Here is a 16,880-nt window from a genome sequence, read left to right as displayed (position 1 = left end):
TGGTTCCAGCCAAGCTGGGCTCCTAACAGGGAGGGGAACCCTACTGAGTGCCGCGTTACTCTCACCAGGAATCCCCTCCCTTCCCCATACCTAGATCTCTCAACCCCAAAGGATCTCAAACTCCTTCCTGCTTAGAGATCCTCCTGTGGCTGACCTCTCCTTGACCCTTCAAAGCTGTGGATGGAGTTGGCTACTTTCTCCTGGATGGGTAGGTGTCCTGGATGAAGGAAGGAGTCAACTGCGCCTCTCCCCCAGCCAGGGCCGGGAGAGGACTCCAACACTTAGCCTTGCCTCGCTGTGTGCTGGCGAGGCCCCCTGGCAGGGACTCCAGGCGGGTCCAGGAAGCAGGTTCTGCAGCCCCAGGTTTTGTAGGTGGGGAGAGAAATGTATTACCCCAATCATTCATTAGTCAATTGAGAATTCCCAGTTTGGGGAACCTAGGGGTTAGATTTGGGGTGTGGGATTCACAAAGAAAACAAAAGGATTTTATGCTTTTTTTTTTATTCCATGAACCACTGTCGCCCCCCCTCCCGTTACTCCCCCCGCCACACACACACACACACACACACACATACTTACACACCCCCAATTACAGAGATACACTCACACACCCGTCCTTCCCTATCACGCTCCTCCACTGGGCTAGAGGCTTGTCCTCAGCCCATGCTCCGCCTCCCCAATCCACTGCCTAGTTCGGTAGCCCGGGACCAAGACTGCGAATATCAATGGCAGGGAGGCGCTGGTGGGCAAGGGTCCAGCCGTCCCGGCCCCAGCGCCCGCGCTTGTCACGCTCGTTACCCCCTTTGCCTTTGCCCTCGACCTCTTTTTCTCTTTCCATCTACGTTCCAGAGAGTGTGTGTGCGCGCGCGTGGCGGGGGGGTGGGGGGGAGCGGGAGGAGGGCTGTAGAGGAAGAGTAGACGTCAAGAGGGGGGAAGGAGGGAGCGAGGGAAGGAGAAGGGGAGAGAAAGGGAGAGAGAGCAGAGATGAAAGAGACCCAGAGAGATAAAGCTTGAGACCAGAAATCAGAACCGGGAGAGGGGGAGGAGAGAGAGGGAGCGAGAAAGAGGGCGAGCGCGCGGGGGAGAGGGCGAGAGCGCGCGAGGAGCCGGACTGGGAGGAAAGACAGATAAAAAGAGCGGAGGGAAGGGAAGTGAGTTTATGCGCGCGAGTGTGTGCGTGTGCGCGCGTGTGTGCAGGGGCGGGCGCGGGCGGGGGCGGCCCGGGCTCCTCCTCCCCAGCCCGCTCCTCTCGCTCCCTCGCCAACTCCCGGCCCAGCCGCGGGCGGGCGCACGGCGGGCGGACAGCATGCTGAACCTCCTCATCTGGATCCTCACTCTCTCCGATACTTTCTCCCAAGGTAAGGGCTCCAGGCCCGCCCCGGACTCGGCTCCCACCCCGGGGCTGGGGGACCGCAGCCGGCGGCGGGTCCCCAAGGGTCGGAACGCCACGAGGCGGGGGCTGTGTACCAGCGCGGAGCCCTGGGGGCGCGGGCGCGGAGTAGCTGGGGCTGGGGAGAATGAGTTTTCCGTTGATTTGCCCAAGTTGGCGTCCTCTGGCTGCGCGGGAGAATGGAGGAAAAAAAGAGACCCGAACGCTCAAAGTCTTTTCCGGAGCCTCTGGCAGCCCTACCGACCTCCACCCTCGGAGGCCGGGAGCCCGGACGCCTGGGTCCCGCCTGAGGGGAAGTCTGGGAAGAGGGTGGGATTTCAGATCCGTGCGATGGGAGGGACCGAGGCTCGGGAAGGGGTTGCTGAGGAAATCCCCCTACTTCAGCCTAGCCCCTCGCGGGACCCAGGGGGAGCCTCTGCTCCAGACTGCCTGGGGCTGCCCCTTCAGAGGAAGGGAGGGGTGCCTCGGGACTCCTGGTGGGGATTTGAACCCCATGGTCGCCGGAGGCTCCTGGAGTTCCAAAGGCAGTCTCAGGATGGCTCGATCTTCAGGGGGCCACTTTGGGAGGAGGGGGGGGGTTAACATCCCACTTTGGGTCCAGAAAGTGTTCATGCCGGGAGCATATTTAGAACTGGCAGGGGTGAGGCAGGGAGATGAGGGAGCGGTTGAGAGAGATGAGGTTAGTGTATCCCCATCAGGCAGGTCTGGGGGTGGCGGAGGGAAGGGGAAATAAAGGGCCCAGACTCCAGCCGGGACTGGGCAGTCTGTGGGAGTGGATTCTTGCCTTATGGGTCTGACTCTAAGGAAGATTTAATACTGCTGAGCTAACCCCCACCCCCCAAATGGAGCTGATACAGAAATTGACCCACAAACACCAAAATATAATCACAGACACTGAGACAGACTACTCACCTACCAAGACAGACATACCCACAAGCATCCCCCACACTGAGACTAGACACATGTACACAAAGACTCTGACACATCTGAGGAAGACAGATTCCTCTCCGTATCTGTACATGCTTGCACATTCATGCACCCAGACACATCAAACTCATAGGCACAGCACATGCGTGCAGGCTGGCTTTTACAAGGACACAACACACACACACACACACACACACACACACACACACACACACACACACACACTGAAAACCTTCTATAGATACCAACTGTCCAGCAAACAAAGAAACTTGAACAGAGATGCATGCATATAGGCAGACACCTATGGAGATGTACGGGCTACAAAATGGAGGAGGTGGTCTCTTTATGGGGTGGGGGGAAAATCTGGGAAGAGGGAAGTCAGCTGGCTAGAAAACACCCTCAGTCATTACCCTGCTCCCGGTTCCCTTCCTGGGCTTGTGGATGTGTGCTTAGGGCTGGGGTACTACGCTCCTCTCCTTGTGGGGCCCCTCCCCAGCTCCAGAGGAAAAGCAGGCTGAGTTAGTGGGGGTGGGTCTTGATCCATCTTTCCCCTTAGGGCATTCATGCCCCCTCCTCCCCATTTAAGAGATAGGGCACACATCGATGGCGTGAGTTTAGTGGGAATTGGTGCTGGGGGAAAGGAGGCCTGGTTCTGGGGTTGGCAGGCCACGCCAGCCACTTGGCAGAGTTGAAAGATGACTTAAGTTCTGACTTTGTTCGGTCAGGCTCTTAGGGAGGAGGAAAGGTGGTGGGAAGGGGGAGGGGGCAGCTGGGTCAGTACTGGTATGTGTTGGGGGCAAGCTTCTGTCTGCCCTGCTCCAGCAGCCCTAACATTTCAGCAACATGGATATGAATGAGCTTCAAGGAACAAAAGCTGCAGTTAGCAAACAGGAGAGACATGTGGATTGCATCGGGGAGAAGAATGGTCAGAAAGAGAGAAGTGTGTTGTGTGCTTTTCTCCCTTTGGAAAAGGGGGAAGGGCTGAGGGGTTAGCAGAGCTCCAGGTCCCTGCCTCCAACCAGGGTGAAAGCTAGGCCTGATGAAAGTGTGCGAAAGCATTTGGTGGGGGGAATACCAAAGAAAATAAAGCAAGAGACTAGACCAGAGAGGAGAAGAAATCACTCCTCAGTGTTCTGGGAAGCTGAACGGGGACTGGGATGGAGGCGCTGGGGGATCTGGGGAGACTGGGACACTCAGGAGGTGGCGGGGAGGTTGTAGGACCTCCCCTTCTTACCTTCCATCCTTAGAAAGAAGGGGTTCCAGGTCAGGGACTGGGGCAGTGAGAGGAAACGGGTGGGGTGGAGGGGATTGCCAGGGGGTTGAGAGATGGAGGTGGGAAATCAGAAGGTGCCAGGAGAAGGCAATTTAACTGAGGGGGGCGGGGGGCAGAGAGGAGAGAAAAGAGGAGATTCAGCATAGGCAGAGACATGAACATCGCATTTTAAAGAATTTCAGTGGGCTTCATCAATCTTCATTTTTCACTAAATAATTTTCTGTATCTTATCTAAATGAAAACCGTTATCCTTACCCCCATTTCCATCATGCGCCAGCTCCTCAGACTGATTGTGCTGAAAATTGAAATATTTATTCATTTTCTGGGAGATTTTCTCACTCCCCAGTCTCAGAGAATAGAAATTGAAAAAGAAAGATTATAGCTAATCAGAGCAATGCGAGATGACAGACTGGCGCGGGGTGGGAGCTGCCTCCAGGGTGGGAGGTGGAGGTGGGGGTGGGAGACAAATCTGTCCCTCTAGCCCCAAGAGGTCCCTTAGGTATCACTGCTAAGGACTGGCCGAGGGACAAGGGTGAGCAGTCAAGAGAAGAGGTGGGAAGGCCTCCTAAATTCCCAGTATTCCACTCCCTAAACACAGCTACATCCTGGCAGTCTGGGAAGAAGAGTAGTTGGGAATTGAGTCTCCCCTCCCCACAGGACACACAGACCTACACACCTCAGATGCCCCACTTCTGCCTGCCCAGCCCAGAGTAGGCTTGGAGGGTGAGGAAGAGGCAGGGGGAGACAAGGCAGAAATCGGGATACTGGGTTCCCCACTCCTTGACTTTGATTAGATTCAATCTTCCACTCACTGAGATCTAAAGGGAGGGCGTGAGCCCAGGATTCAGGGCCTGGTGTTACCTCTGGCCACAGCCCTGGACCCTGAGGACCTGGACCAGGTGGACGTGGAGACCTCTAGGCCTTCCCGTCCGCTTTTCACTGGAGCTGCGTGGTTGGTTGTCTTACTCTGCCTTGGTCTTCCGGTGGTGCGGGGAAGAGGAACACCAGCCGCTGGTCCCCAGTGCTCACCACCTTGACCTGAGAACTGCATGCTCCGATGGACTCTCCTCTAGGCCCCCTTTATATCCTTGGGGACCAAGTCTTAATTTCTTTATTGTCCTTCCAGTTTCGGATACAGTGCTACACACGTGGTAAGTGCCCTTCAATATCTGATCAATTGATCGATTTGATGCGAGTGCTACAATGTTAGAAGAAGGCAGTATGAAATGGTGATTGAATCACAGCTCCCTGGTTAAACCCCACCTCTGGCCACTTGGTAGTCTGTTCGGCTTGAAGAAGTTATGTGCCTTCTCTGTGCCTCGGTCCGCTCATCTGTAAAGTGAGGATAGAAATAACACCTCATAGGGTTGCAATGGCAATGAAATGTGCTAACCCACTTAAGTGTGTGGAACAGTGTCTAGCAGTGTGCTCAGTAATGCTTCTGCTATGACTTGGTGACTGGACATAAGTGGCTAGACAGTGGAGTTGTCTGGGCCTCTTTTCCAGCTCTTCTTTATGCATCCTTTTTTTTGTTTTCTTGCTCCAGCTGCCCCGATTCTTGATCCTGGGCCTCAGTGCCTCTTGTATCTCTCATGGAGAGGACTGGGTTGTGGTGGACCCAGAAGGGGAAATTTGACCAGCCTTCCCCTGCAGGACTCCGAAGAGGTCTGCGGAGGGAATTGGGAAGAGGGCCAAGTGGAAGAGGTTGGCATTCTGGGGAGAAGGAACCACAGCTCTCGTGAGAAATAAGGAGGCACAGCAGCCCGAAGGGGCAGCATTGCAGTCTGGAAATGTTACAGATCATTTGTTGAGCCCTGTGCTAACTACTTTATATGCATTATCTAATTTCATCTATACAAAACCCCCTGAGATCAGCTCTGTAATTATCTCCATTTCGTGGATGAGAAATCGAGGTTTAGGCAGGTTAAATATCTTGCTGGTAGTTGTAGGACCCAGCTGGCCTGGACGGCTTCCCCTTTGCCGGACATCCCACATACCGGCAGGGGTGGGTGCTGGGCTAAGACAGGGTGTTTTCTGGTCCATAGCAGAATGAGAACTAGGAAGAAAAGGGAATGAGTATAGTCTAAAGATGAACTCATTCAAATGTTTAAAACAATTCTTTATTCTGAGACTATGTCCTTCTACATACTTTGGCATTGAATGGTTTTCCTTTGATCCTATGACAGTGCTCATAAGTGGCTTTTTTAAAAAAAGACTTGACTTGGCAAATGAAAATATTCTCAATCTTGTGTTTGTTACTAATATTAAACCCAGCCATCTTTATAGGTCCATGAACGACAAATTTGGGAACTTCCATGCAAGGCTGACTCCTGGAGAAGTCCAGAGTCCTACAGAGGTGAAGCGCTGAGTTAGGGGCCTGGGGAGAATCCCAGGATAGTCAGCTTCCAAACCAACCCAGTCCTAGGGCCGGCCGAGTGGCGTGTTGGTTAAGAGCTGGCTTGGGACGCCAGAGGGCCCCGGTTCGGATCCCACATATGAGGGCCAGTGACACTGCCCTCTATAAAAAAAAAACAACAAAACAACAAACCAAACCAACCCAGTCCCTGACAGACATGGAGGCTGGGGTGCTGGGTGGCGTATTCCAATCTGCTGTGGGCGGCCCTGCTTTGGCCTAGGGTAGTGAAAAGTGATTGTACAGGTGGGCTCCACAGCAAAGCATCAGAACGACTTTTTATTGAATTCCTACTGTGCGCTTTTCATATTAATTATTCCTTATTGTTTTTAAGGACCTCCTGGAGTTAATGTTACCCCCATTTTATAGATGAGAAAACCAAAGCTGAGTTTAACTCACTTGCTCAAGGCCATACCTGGGGTGTTAGATCCCAGATTTAAATTCTTTGTCTCACTACGAAGCCCAGACTCTGCAAGGCAAACCTTTCCCGCACAGCCAAAGCACAGCCTGCATGCCTCCTATACAAGGCCAGGCAGCTCTGCAGTGGAAAGGAGGACTTCCTCCTCCTCCTGTGCCCTGCAATGGCACACAGGCTCCTCGTGGTGCCCGGTCCAGCCTTCTCCCCCCAGGCTCAGCCCAGGATACCTAGTCCCTGTCCATCTCTGTGCCTTGCTTTGATAATTATGTGTTTTATTCAGTGGGGATGGGGAACTGTACATACTGCCCCTTGTCTGTCAGGAGGAGGTTTGTAATACTTCAGACCCCTTTTGAGTCTTAACTTTGTAAAGTGCTTTCCACGTTTAGCAACTTTTCGCCTGTGCTATCTCATTTAATAGGCCGTCCTATGATGTAGGCAGGGTAGTTATTTTGCCATTGAATAGATGAGAAAACAGAGACCTAAAGAGACAGACTAAGGTGGAAGTTGGACTAGAGGGCGGGGCTGGGGACAAATTCTTTTTTTTTTTTAAGATTTTTATTGGGGAATTGGGGGGATGGGAACAGTGCTGGGGAATTGGGGAAAGGGGAACAGACAAGTTGCTGTCGTCTTGTTCTTCAGTCTAGTTGTGGAGGACGTTGCTTCACTGGCCCAAGTTGGCACCATCATTGTTGATTGTTCTAATATCAATATCTGGGGGCCGTTTCCAGCTGAGGGTGGGGAAAGTCCATGCACCCCGAGCTGGAAAAGCTGTGTCCCTCCTGACCTCCCAACTCCTGCCAGGTCCTTTCCGAGGGCCTACAGACCATTTTACTGGCCAATCTCCTGGAGGAGGTATTAACCTGGAAAGGGCTGGAGGTGTAGGGGTTGGTGATCAGCAGAGAATGAGGAAGAGGCAGCCAGGCCTTCATCCCGAAATGTGAAGCCAAAGTGAGTCAGTCTCAGGAGTCAGGAAAGAGAATGGGCTCGCTCAAAGTGAGGGAGAAAGTCACACGTTTGTGGAGGGCTGTGGAAGGCTGGCTTTGTGTTTTGCATGTGTTAGTAACTAATTTAAAACTGACGATAATCTGTTAAAGGTAGGAGTTATCACCATTTTATAGGTGGAGGAAGAGAGACCCAAAGAAGTTAAGCAGATTGTCCAAGATGATATGGCTAATAAGTGACAGCAGGACTAGAGCCCAAGCAGCGAAGTTGGACTTGGGAATGGGAGGAATTCCCAGAAGGAAACCCCTGAAGACTGGCACATACACGTCTTCCTTACCACTGCTGCATGCGAGTCTGCAGATGCAGTCTGTCCAGCATGTGTGCCCACTGGCAAGTGCATGGATTCACACATGTCCTCACATGCATTAGCACACATAGCTTTTCTCACCCCCATACACATATGGGCAAATATCTTGAACTTGACCCCAGCCCTTCCATTCACCAGAGCATTAGAGTATAACCTTGCCATGTGTCTGTGTACCCTTTTCCTTCTAGCTATGGCATCCTTAGTCTTTGAAGGCACTACTTTTTGTCATGTCTTACATGCTCTGTATGCCCTCTGATAGATGCACACCATTATAAGGTTAAGGAAGTCAGAACCCTTGGGTTCCTCATTCTGTGACTCTGGTCCCTCGCCAACCTGCAGTCCAGCTCTTATACCTTCCTGCCCCTGATTCAGACAATGTGACCCTGATTAAGTTCTTTAAGCACCTAGAATGAAAGCTGCTCTAGCTCCCAGACATTGCCGATGATCACATTTTTCTTTGTTTTTCCTTCCTCTCTCTCTCTCTCCCTTCATCGGCTCTCTCCAGACTTCCAATTTCTCCTTCCCTCCACAGTCTTCCTCTCTCCAGCAAATTTTATTAACCTCTGTAGTCTCCAGGGGCTGATGCCTCATTCCTCTCTGCCCTCCTTGAGCCCATTTAACGAAACTGGGATTGTATTGAAATAAATGGTCCTTGTAGCCAGCCAACCTTGTCAGGACTAAGGGCACTAAATCCAGGGGTGGATATGTCTAGCACTCCCTAGCAAATTTCATTAGTTTCCCAGGAGATCATGCTGCGGTTTCCTTCCTCTGGTGGCCTGGTTCTGGAAAGGTGATGGGAGACTCTCCCAGAAGGCCATGAGGCCTGGGTTTTGATGCAGGGAAGGGACAGCAGGAGCTTGAGTCTCTGGTGCTTTGTGCCCACAGGGCTGTCCCCACCCCAGGCTAAGTTAGGAGTCACAGATTCTTCTTGTGGACTAGGCCATTTGATGCTTTACTTCTCTGTTCCTTATTTCCTTCTGAAGCAATACGAAGAGTATATTCTCGCTAGGAGATATGTGGGGAGTGTCAGGACCATCCTCGCTAGGAGATGTGTGGGGAGAGTCAGGACCCGTTTCCTTCATTCAGCAGAAATGTGTTGTATGCTTACTATGTGCCAGGCACTGGTATTGACGAATAAAATACTATACTTGCCCTTAAGGGTCTCACTTCCTGATTTAGGTGCAAATTACTGAACTTCAGTAGACTTTAGTTTCCTCTTCTATAAAATGGGGAGAATTATTTTTTTCTGATCAGCAAATGTATACCATTATATGCAAAACATAGGAGTAGGCTTTATGGGGTATTTAAAAAAGTGACATCATATGGTCCCTTCCGTCCAAGCTAAACTGTGCATGTGCAGAGGTTTCTGGTCATGCTCGGTTGGTGCCAGGCTAGCAGTGTGCACCGTCAGAGCTGGTGCGTTCAGGAGAGGCGAGTTTGCTGTGGGCTAAAGAGGCTCCACGGAGGAAGAGGGTCTAAGGATGGACAGGAGGTGATGCGGCAGGAAGATGGAGCGTATTACCAGAGCTGCTGAACCTCCCTTGGCAAGGCGTGGCTGCCTGGATGTGTGGGGTACATCGAGGCTGGTTGCAGCTGCAGGTTGGGGAGAAATAAATCGAGGTGATCCAGGACAGGAGAATTGGGGCCAGACCCTTGACAACCTTGAAAAGCCAGTCCAAGGACTGTCCTGTAAGAAATGGGAAGCCAGGGATTTATGGTTTTTTTAAACAAAGAATGTTAAACAGATTATCAGGATTTGACCAGGAAGTTGTGAGCAGAAAACCTCAGAGAAATATCAGTTTCCCCTTGGGAAGTCTCAGATCTGTGACTTGAGTTGGGAGGCTTTGGAATGATGAGAAAATATTTTTACTCTGAGAGTCCTCGGGAATAGATAAAGGTACCCGGAATAGATAAAGGTACCCGGAGGCAGAGTTCAGCAAAGATAACCGGGAGGAGAGCCCTGCAGCCTAGTGGATACCTGAGCTCTTTGTCATCTGTTCCCTGGAGCCTAGGCTGGGCCTGCACATCCCAGAGTCTAGGGCAACCATCTGGTTTCATCCGAGGGCCAGCCCATGTTTCCTCTGGTCAGTGGCCGTAGATGTATATATGTTCATTTGGGGGTTGAGCCTAGAGACTTTTAAACCTCTGCAAGGAAATGAGCCCTGGTTTTTCAAATGGAAACATTTGAAGAGGGTTCCTGCCAAGGGGGTGAGAGCCTGTGTTCAACTGAGCAAGTGTTTGTTAATGGCTGGGCCTGGCACTTACCTAGGCACCGGGATAAAGAGGTAAGTGAAATTTTGTCCCTGTCCTTGAGGCACTCTAAGTCAGGTGTGGGAGATGGATGTATAAACACTTATTGACAATGCTATAAGATAAAGGCTGTGAGAGAGGTATGTGAAAAATGCTGAAGTCTGTCTGAGGCAGATGGGGGGAGAGGGGCGGGAGAGGCGTGGAGGAGGAGGGGGCCTGGCAAGGGGAGGGGACCTCCACAGATGTGAGGCTCAGGGGCTGCGGCTGGAGCCTCTGGACAATCCCTGATTGTGCCCCCTGCTCCGGATGGAAGGAGCCGAGGAATCTGAAGAAGTGAGCTGAGGTCCCTCCCAGGGATTATGATTTCCAGGAACAAAGGCAGTTTATATAAAGCGCACTTTTTCCAAATCTCCCAATCTCTTCCGTCCAACTGTTCTCTCCTCCCTACCCCACCCCCACTCCCACTCAACTGAGCTAATTTCTGAATTAACTTTGTCCTTGTAATCAGTTGAGCTGAGTTGCTTTTTCTCCCCTCCTTTCTGAATTCTCCCTGCCGCTCCATGACCCAGCATTGTCAAGCCATGAGGTGCTTTTTTAACTGCTTCTTCCCATTATTCACCTAACTGGGAAGTTATTATGAGATGGGCACATGGGGGCAGAGAGAGAGAGACAGAGACAATGGGAGTGGAGAAGGCGTTTTCAAAGGAGCAGAAAGCAAGGATGGGCAGATTGGCAGATGGAGCCCTGAGAGAGTTGCCATCGTCTTCATCTTGATGCCCTAGTCAACGAGAACTTTCCTCTGGACAGCTAGGCTGCTGGGTTTTAATCCCCAACCCTGAGCATTTGGCTTGCTGCTCTATGCCTCACTGTGGGATGGGGTGGGGAGCCTCCCCCTTTGCCCACCTCTCCCACGCACACGCTGGTGGTGACTGCTGCCGCCAGTGCTGTCAACTGTGTGGCGCCTAGCTCCCAAGTCGGCCACTTGCGTGGATGATGTTTGATCCTAGACTGATGTACCTATTACCCCACACACATCTGGGACGTCTCCCCTCATCAGGCAGTGGATGAAGTGAGAATCCAAATTCATTTTAATGTCAGTTTGAGCCAAATATAATTAGAAAGGAAAATCTGGTTTTGCAAAAAAAAAAAAAAAATCAAATGCATTACAAAACCAAGTTGAAGTGACTTGTGGATTATCTTCACCACTGCCGCTCTCCATTTATGCAGAAAATTGAGAGGGGAGCTTGTAAAGCCTGCATCTAAGGGATTTAGTTGGCGCACCTTTGCCTTCAGTTTCATACCAGGGTAATGTCACAAGACTGGCCTCTTTCAACACAACCCCAGGATTGGGTAACGCCTCAGGTGCAGTGGGACCTCCTTACCGGAAGGCCTGTGAAAAAGACAGCTTCTTTCCCAGCGGGGCTGCCGCCTGTGCCACCATGACCAAGCCGCTTAACTGGAGCCTCAGTTTTCTCATCTATAAAATGGAGGCAATAATACCTATCCCAGACAGTTGCTGTGGGGCCTGAATGAAGGAATCTATATTAAGAAACAGTACCTGGAACAAAATAGGTTTTCAAGAAATCATATTATTTTTACAGATCACAGCCCAAAGCAGCTCTGAGGTAGGCAGACAATAGGATGAATGAAGAACAAATCATAGTTCGAATACAGATAAGTCTCTGTTAACTGTGCCAAGGGAGGTGACCAGCGATGTTATCCCTGAATTTATGGTCTGGGGGGCTCCAAGATGACAGCACAACGTAATGGCATAGAATTAGGTCTGAGTCCTGGCTCTGAAGATTGAGTGGCCTCCTCACCTTTGTGAGCCTTCGTTTCCTCATCTGTGAAATGGGGTGACAGCAGCCACGTCTCCTTTAAGTCCTGGAAAAGCAGCCCTGGGATGTACACAGTCAGCATGACCATCATTGTAGCCCTGTCTCTCCAGAAGGTTTCAACTTGGTGTTTTAGAAAAGTGATTCTCAAAACACGTATAAAACACCCAGGGATCTTGTGCAAGTGCATAGTCTCGTTCAGAAGGTCTGTGGTCATGTGGAGCTTCTGCATTGGCACCAAGTGTGGCCCTAGGACGAGGATGATGCTCGTCCTAGGGCCACACTTGGAAGTGTTAGAGGATGCTTCCCTCTAGGGAGATACATCTTCATTCTAATGGGAGGCAAGAAAAAATAGGATTCGTTTAACTGAATTCACATTTCAGCGGCTTAGTTGTATAACAGAGCTCAGATGGGCCGTTGCTTCAGAAGCATCTATACGTGTATGTTTGTGGGACAGGAGCGGATGCAGTGCTTGTCAGCATGCCCATCTCTGGTCCCAAGATGAACCTGCCCCACCTCCTCCCTACCACCTCACAAGCTCCCAGTCACCCCCCAACCCACTCCACTAAGGGTACACTCATGCCCATAGCTGGCAACTGCAAAGTTGAACAGCAACCAGCCAATATGTTGGTGGAAACTCCTCCATGCTTGAGCCAGTTGGTCATTTCCACTTGATTTTTTTTTTCCCTTTATGACAAAAGTCCTCATAATCCAGCTCTCAATTTGGTGTAGATTTGAGGGAAGACATTTTGACAGAGCTGCTAGCCAGGACCTTGACCCTGTTGACTTTGCCTTGAAAACTGGATCATGAGCAAATTGTGTGATTTGGGAAAGAAGGTGGAAGGCTTAACTGGGAGCATGATTTGGGGGAGGAAGGGGGCAATGGAGGACCGTCTCTGGACAGATCAGTTTCTCACCCTTATTAGAGCTAATGGTTGTTTAGCCAACCTGATGCGCTAACTCACTCTCTCCCTCCCTTCCCTGTCTGTGTTCAGAGCTCCAGGCTGGAGAGAAGATGCACAGGGCAGAAAAGAATCTCAGCCTTCAGTCTCCTGATTCAGTGGGGAAAGCTTGGTCCTTATATCTGGGGAATCCTGTCCCTTAGGGGAAACAGGAACTTCCATGAATCCTCCTTCATCCTCTCCTCTCCCCCAGAAAACAGACATGCATTTGGTCCTCTGCAAGAGCAAATGGGGACTTAGCAAACTACGCACAGAAGTCCTAAGAGCTTTCAGAGAAAATCAAGAAGTAGGTGGGATCAATCACTTTAGGCTTTCTAGAGCCTAGAACCGGGTGTCAGGAATGAAAACAGGGAGATGATTCTTTAAGAATTCCCAACACCTTTGCACACTCAAGGTATCTCCTTTAGGCGGGACTACCTTGAATCAACCTTGACACATCAGTGTTTGTCCTTTTTCTGAAGAGAAAGGAATTTCATTAGCTCTCTCTGCTCACTTTTGTATTTAATAATCCCTGGCAAGCAGGAAGTTCTTTGTGTCTGAGCTGACCCCTTCTGCTCCTGCATGAAAAAAAAAAAAAATAAACAAACTGTCTTATTAGGGACTGGAACTGAATAAGTCCCTAGTATTCTCTGTCTGGATAAATAACATTTTCCCCAATAGGTTCATTTTCTCTCCAAGGCAAAGCTCCTCATAATAGAGAAGCAAGCCCCGAGAGGTCATAGGTGAGACTGCCTCTGAGGCCCCAGGTGAGCCAGAGCAGGTTGTCCCCTTAGGGGTCAGATTTGCTTTCCAGCAAACCACCAAGGCTGCCTTCTCAGTGTCTTCAGTCAGGGCCAGAAAGATAGTGTTCACGGGAACCTGGCTGAGTTACCATGCCCTTACTTGTCTAGTTTCCCCTTCTCAGCAGCTCAGAGCAGCTGGGGCCTGGAGGGCTCTGGTGTCCTTTACACCTTCTCTAGCTAATGGCCTGAGGGCCTCTCCTCCTCTTTCCATGGGGACCAGGCCGAGAGAGGCCCCAGCATCTGCTGCTGAGCCAGCTACCTGTAGAAAAGTGAGGGATGGAGGGAAGATGGCAGAGGTAGGCCTACCCACAGTCAGGACCTGCTCTAGCTTCAGAGCAAGAGTAGTTTCCTTTTTGGAATCACACAGGAATGTCCTCAACCCAGCCTTGCCTGGATGAGTGGGTGGACCCCAAGTGACATCCGTGCGGGCAGGGAAAGGAGGGAGGGGGTGCCTGCAATGGGATGTCTGCCTTTGGAGATCTTCCAGTCTGATGGTGGAGTGGGGCATTTCCCTGGCATACTGGGCCATATGAGGTAAATGCAAACTCTTCACTCTAAACTTGAACTTGAGGGAGGAGACTTGGTGTCTTCCATGGGCTATCTAATTATAATAGGGGAGATAGGTTCCCCCATCCTCCTCAGGGTCTAAACATTTACAGAGATCATCTAAATAAGTGGGAAGAGGATTTTGACTCTGAATGTGTCACCTTATAAAGCAGCATTCACACCTGACTGGGTGACATACTCCTGCATGCACAGGCAGCCATGCACCTCAGGAGAGGAACGGTGTTCAAGTAGCTCCTGCTCCCTTGAGGCCAGGGCTGAATGCAAGTCCTCTGAAGAGGAGGAGAGAAGAACTTGGGCCCTCTGTCCTCCTGGAGGAGACGGTGAGGCTGTTTCAGTTTGGCTCCAGTGTGGAGCCTGCCTGTGGGGCAGCTTGCATTTGTTCAGGGGGATAGCTGCCCTTTTTCAAGGGTAGCCATAGCCCAGGGCCCTGGACGTGCCGCCTGGTGGCCTGGCACCGGCAGATCTGCACGGCCCACTCTGGGTGTCACCCGCCAGCAGAGACACACACTCCAGGGCTCCCAGCTGCTCTACCCTGCAGCTGGCTGCTCCCTGGGCCCTCTTCCTCCTGCTGTCCTTCCCTGTCTGTCCTTCTGTCATTCCCAGGAGTGAAATGCGCCGGGCTCCTGAAGCATTTGGTACTTGATAATTTGTGGATTATAGCTAACTCTCTATAAAGATTCCCCTAATTGCTTGGCTCACCTCAGGTTCTATCATCAAAGCAAAGCCCGAGGCCCCCCTCTCGCCCTCCTTTTCTTTTTATTATCTCTTAATTAATCACTCTGGCTTTCACACTTAGCAGATAATTACAGTCTCCTGGGCAGGAAGCTCATTTTCATAACCTCCTGCTCCAAGCCCAAAGCAGAGAGGGGTGGGAAGGAAGCCAGTGGGAAGAGAAACTGGAGGGAGGTGGGGGCCGCGGGCGGTGGGTGGGTGGAACCAAGGGAGAAGGAAAGGGCATCTGGGCAGCAGCAAGGGGGGCTCATGCAGTGGTGAGCAGAACCCGCAGTCAGCCCAGCCGGTGGCTCTGCAAGGGGCCAGGGGGCCAGCAGTGCTCCCTCAGGAAGGCCCCACATGGCCCACGCGTGCTGCGGGCGCAGCCTCCGCTACATTGCTGGATTTCCTGGCCTGCCTGGGGTGGAGAAGGGTTAGCAGGAGATGGTCCCAAGTGAAGTTCATTCAACTATGTGCTGGGACATGAGGCAAGCTGGGGTGGGCTGGACTGTGACAAGGAAAGGAAGGGCAGGGCCACCCATCTTGGCCTGGGAACTTTTCTGTTTTGAGGAGAGCAGGACACTCCCTCTGGGGCTTAAACCCATGGAAATGACTAGGAAATGATCCCTCAGTGATCAGGTGAAGAGGGGCAGACCTAAGTTATTCACACCTACACCTTGTAGGTGTTGTGCGCCAGGCGTTTCACAAGAGACTTACTCACCATCCCCATTTTAGAGATGAGAAAAGGTGTGGCTCCGGGAAATAAGGTTAAAAACAGAGAGGGAGCACCGTTTCCCACTGGCCCCTCCTCCCGGTACCTTCTGAACTTAGGGCTCTGGCATCAGCACAGGACGTGGGGCTTTCTTTGGGCTTCCAACCTAGAGAGAAGAAGAGAGGACACACGTCTAAGTGATGGATGTACGCGGTTCAAGAGACAGAAGGGTTTACCCAGAGAGTTAGACACAAGTTGGACTGGAACCCTAAGCTCGAGCATGGACTCCTGTGTCCATCCCTCATTACTGCTCCTCATCGTCTCTGTGGCCCGGGCCCCTGACAGTCACACAGGAAGTGATGGAGAATGCAGAACATCAATTTTTTTCCCTTTCTAGATTGAATTTCGTTTGATGTCTGTAGCACAATGTGCTTAGTCTTTAGAATGAAGTAAGTTGGACCCTACTACTTTTTTTTTTTTGCCATTAACTAACTGTGAAACCTTGAAATTGTCATATAACCTGAGTATTAGTTTTTGTTGGTAAGTGGGATCTTGAAAGTATTGCCTGCAGACAATGTATGTAAAACAGTCCCTGGCATATGACAGGTTGTAAACAAAGTGTAGCTGTTATTGCTACTACGACTTGTTATTACCACTCTACATGAAAGCACCTTGCCTACCCCAGTAGAAATTACATAAAGCAAGTTAATTTTTTAACAACCTGGTGACTGAGGGAGGGTCTTTTTGTTCAACTTCCTCAGTAAGGGAAGGCACAAAATTCCTACCCTGAGCTCCTTCTAGGGTGATATTGAGCAAAGCCTTGACAGCATTGGCCATTCTGCCCCAATGCAGTTTTCTTTCCACAAATAAGTTGTCTGTTCTGGCCAGGGCTGCTTCCAGCACAGAGCTTACTGGCATCAGCATCTAGCGTCAGGCAGGGTTGATCTCCCATTACTGACCTCCCAGCCTCAGACTGCACACTGCACGCAGAGCCCGTGGGCCAAAGGGTTAAGTGTGTCATCTCACATGGCTTGCAACTTCTGACTCAGCTTCTGGTTTTCTGGGCATCACAACAGGAAAATCTGTATTCAGGAGGCAATATAGAGGGTAAAAGGGATCGAACCTATGGTGATGGAAGGAGAACTGACTCTGAGTGGTGAACACACAATGTGATATACAGATGATGTATTACAGAATTGTCCACCTGAAACCTATGTAACTTTACTAACAATTGTCACCCCAATATACTTGGATTTTTTTTTAAAAAAGGGAGGCAGTGTAGAAAGCACTGCATTGTGAGTCTAGCTGTGAATTTGAGCCCTGCTTTTACC

General features: G+C 50.9%; 1 protein-coding gene across 2 annotated transcripts in view; it reads left to right on the top strand.

Moving 5' to 3' along the window:
* The first annotated feature begins 1,045 nt into the window (after window positions 1–1,045).
* KIRREL1 (kirre like nephrin family adhesion molecule 1) overlaps window positions 1,046–16,880 on the top strand; it is a 120,752-nt gene continuing 104,917 nt past the window's right edge. For both annotated transcript variants that reach the window (XM_019668203.1, XM_019668202.1), the window contains exon 1: window positions 1,046–1,358. In XM_019668203.1, the coding sequence (XP_019523748.1) occupies window positions 1,160–1,358 (199 nt within the window). In that variant the 5' untranslated portion in view covers window positions 1,046–1,159. The remainder of the gene's footprint in view (window positions 1,359–16,880) is intronic.

This window comes from Hipposideros armiger, unplaced genomic scaffold (genome assembly GCF_001890085.2).
Source record: "Hipposideros armiger isolate ML-2016 unplaced genomic scaffold, ASM189008v1 scaffold_519, whole genome shotgun sequence".
Lineage (NCBI taxonomy): Eukaryota > Metazoa > Chordata > Mammalia > Chiroptera > Hipposideridae > Hipposideros > Hipposideros armiger.
The sequence above is the reverse complement of the archived record's forward strand: the minus strand, read 5'-3'. Positions and strand labels throughout refer to the sequence as shown.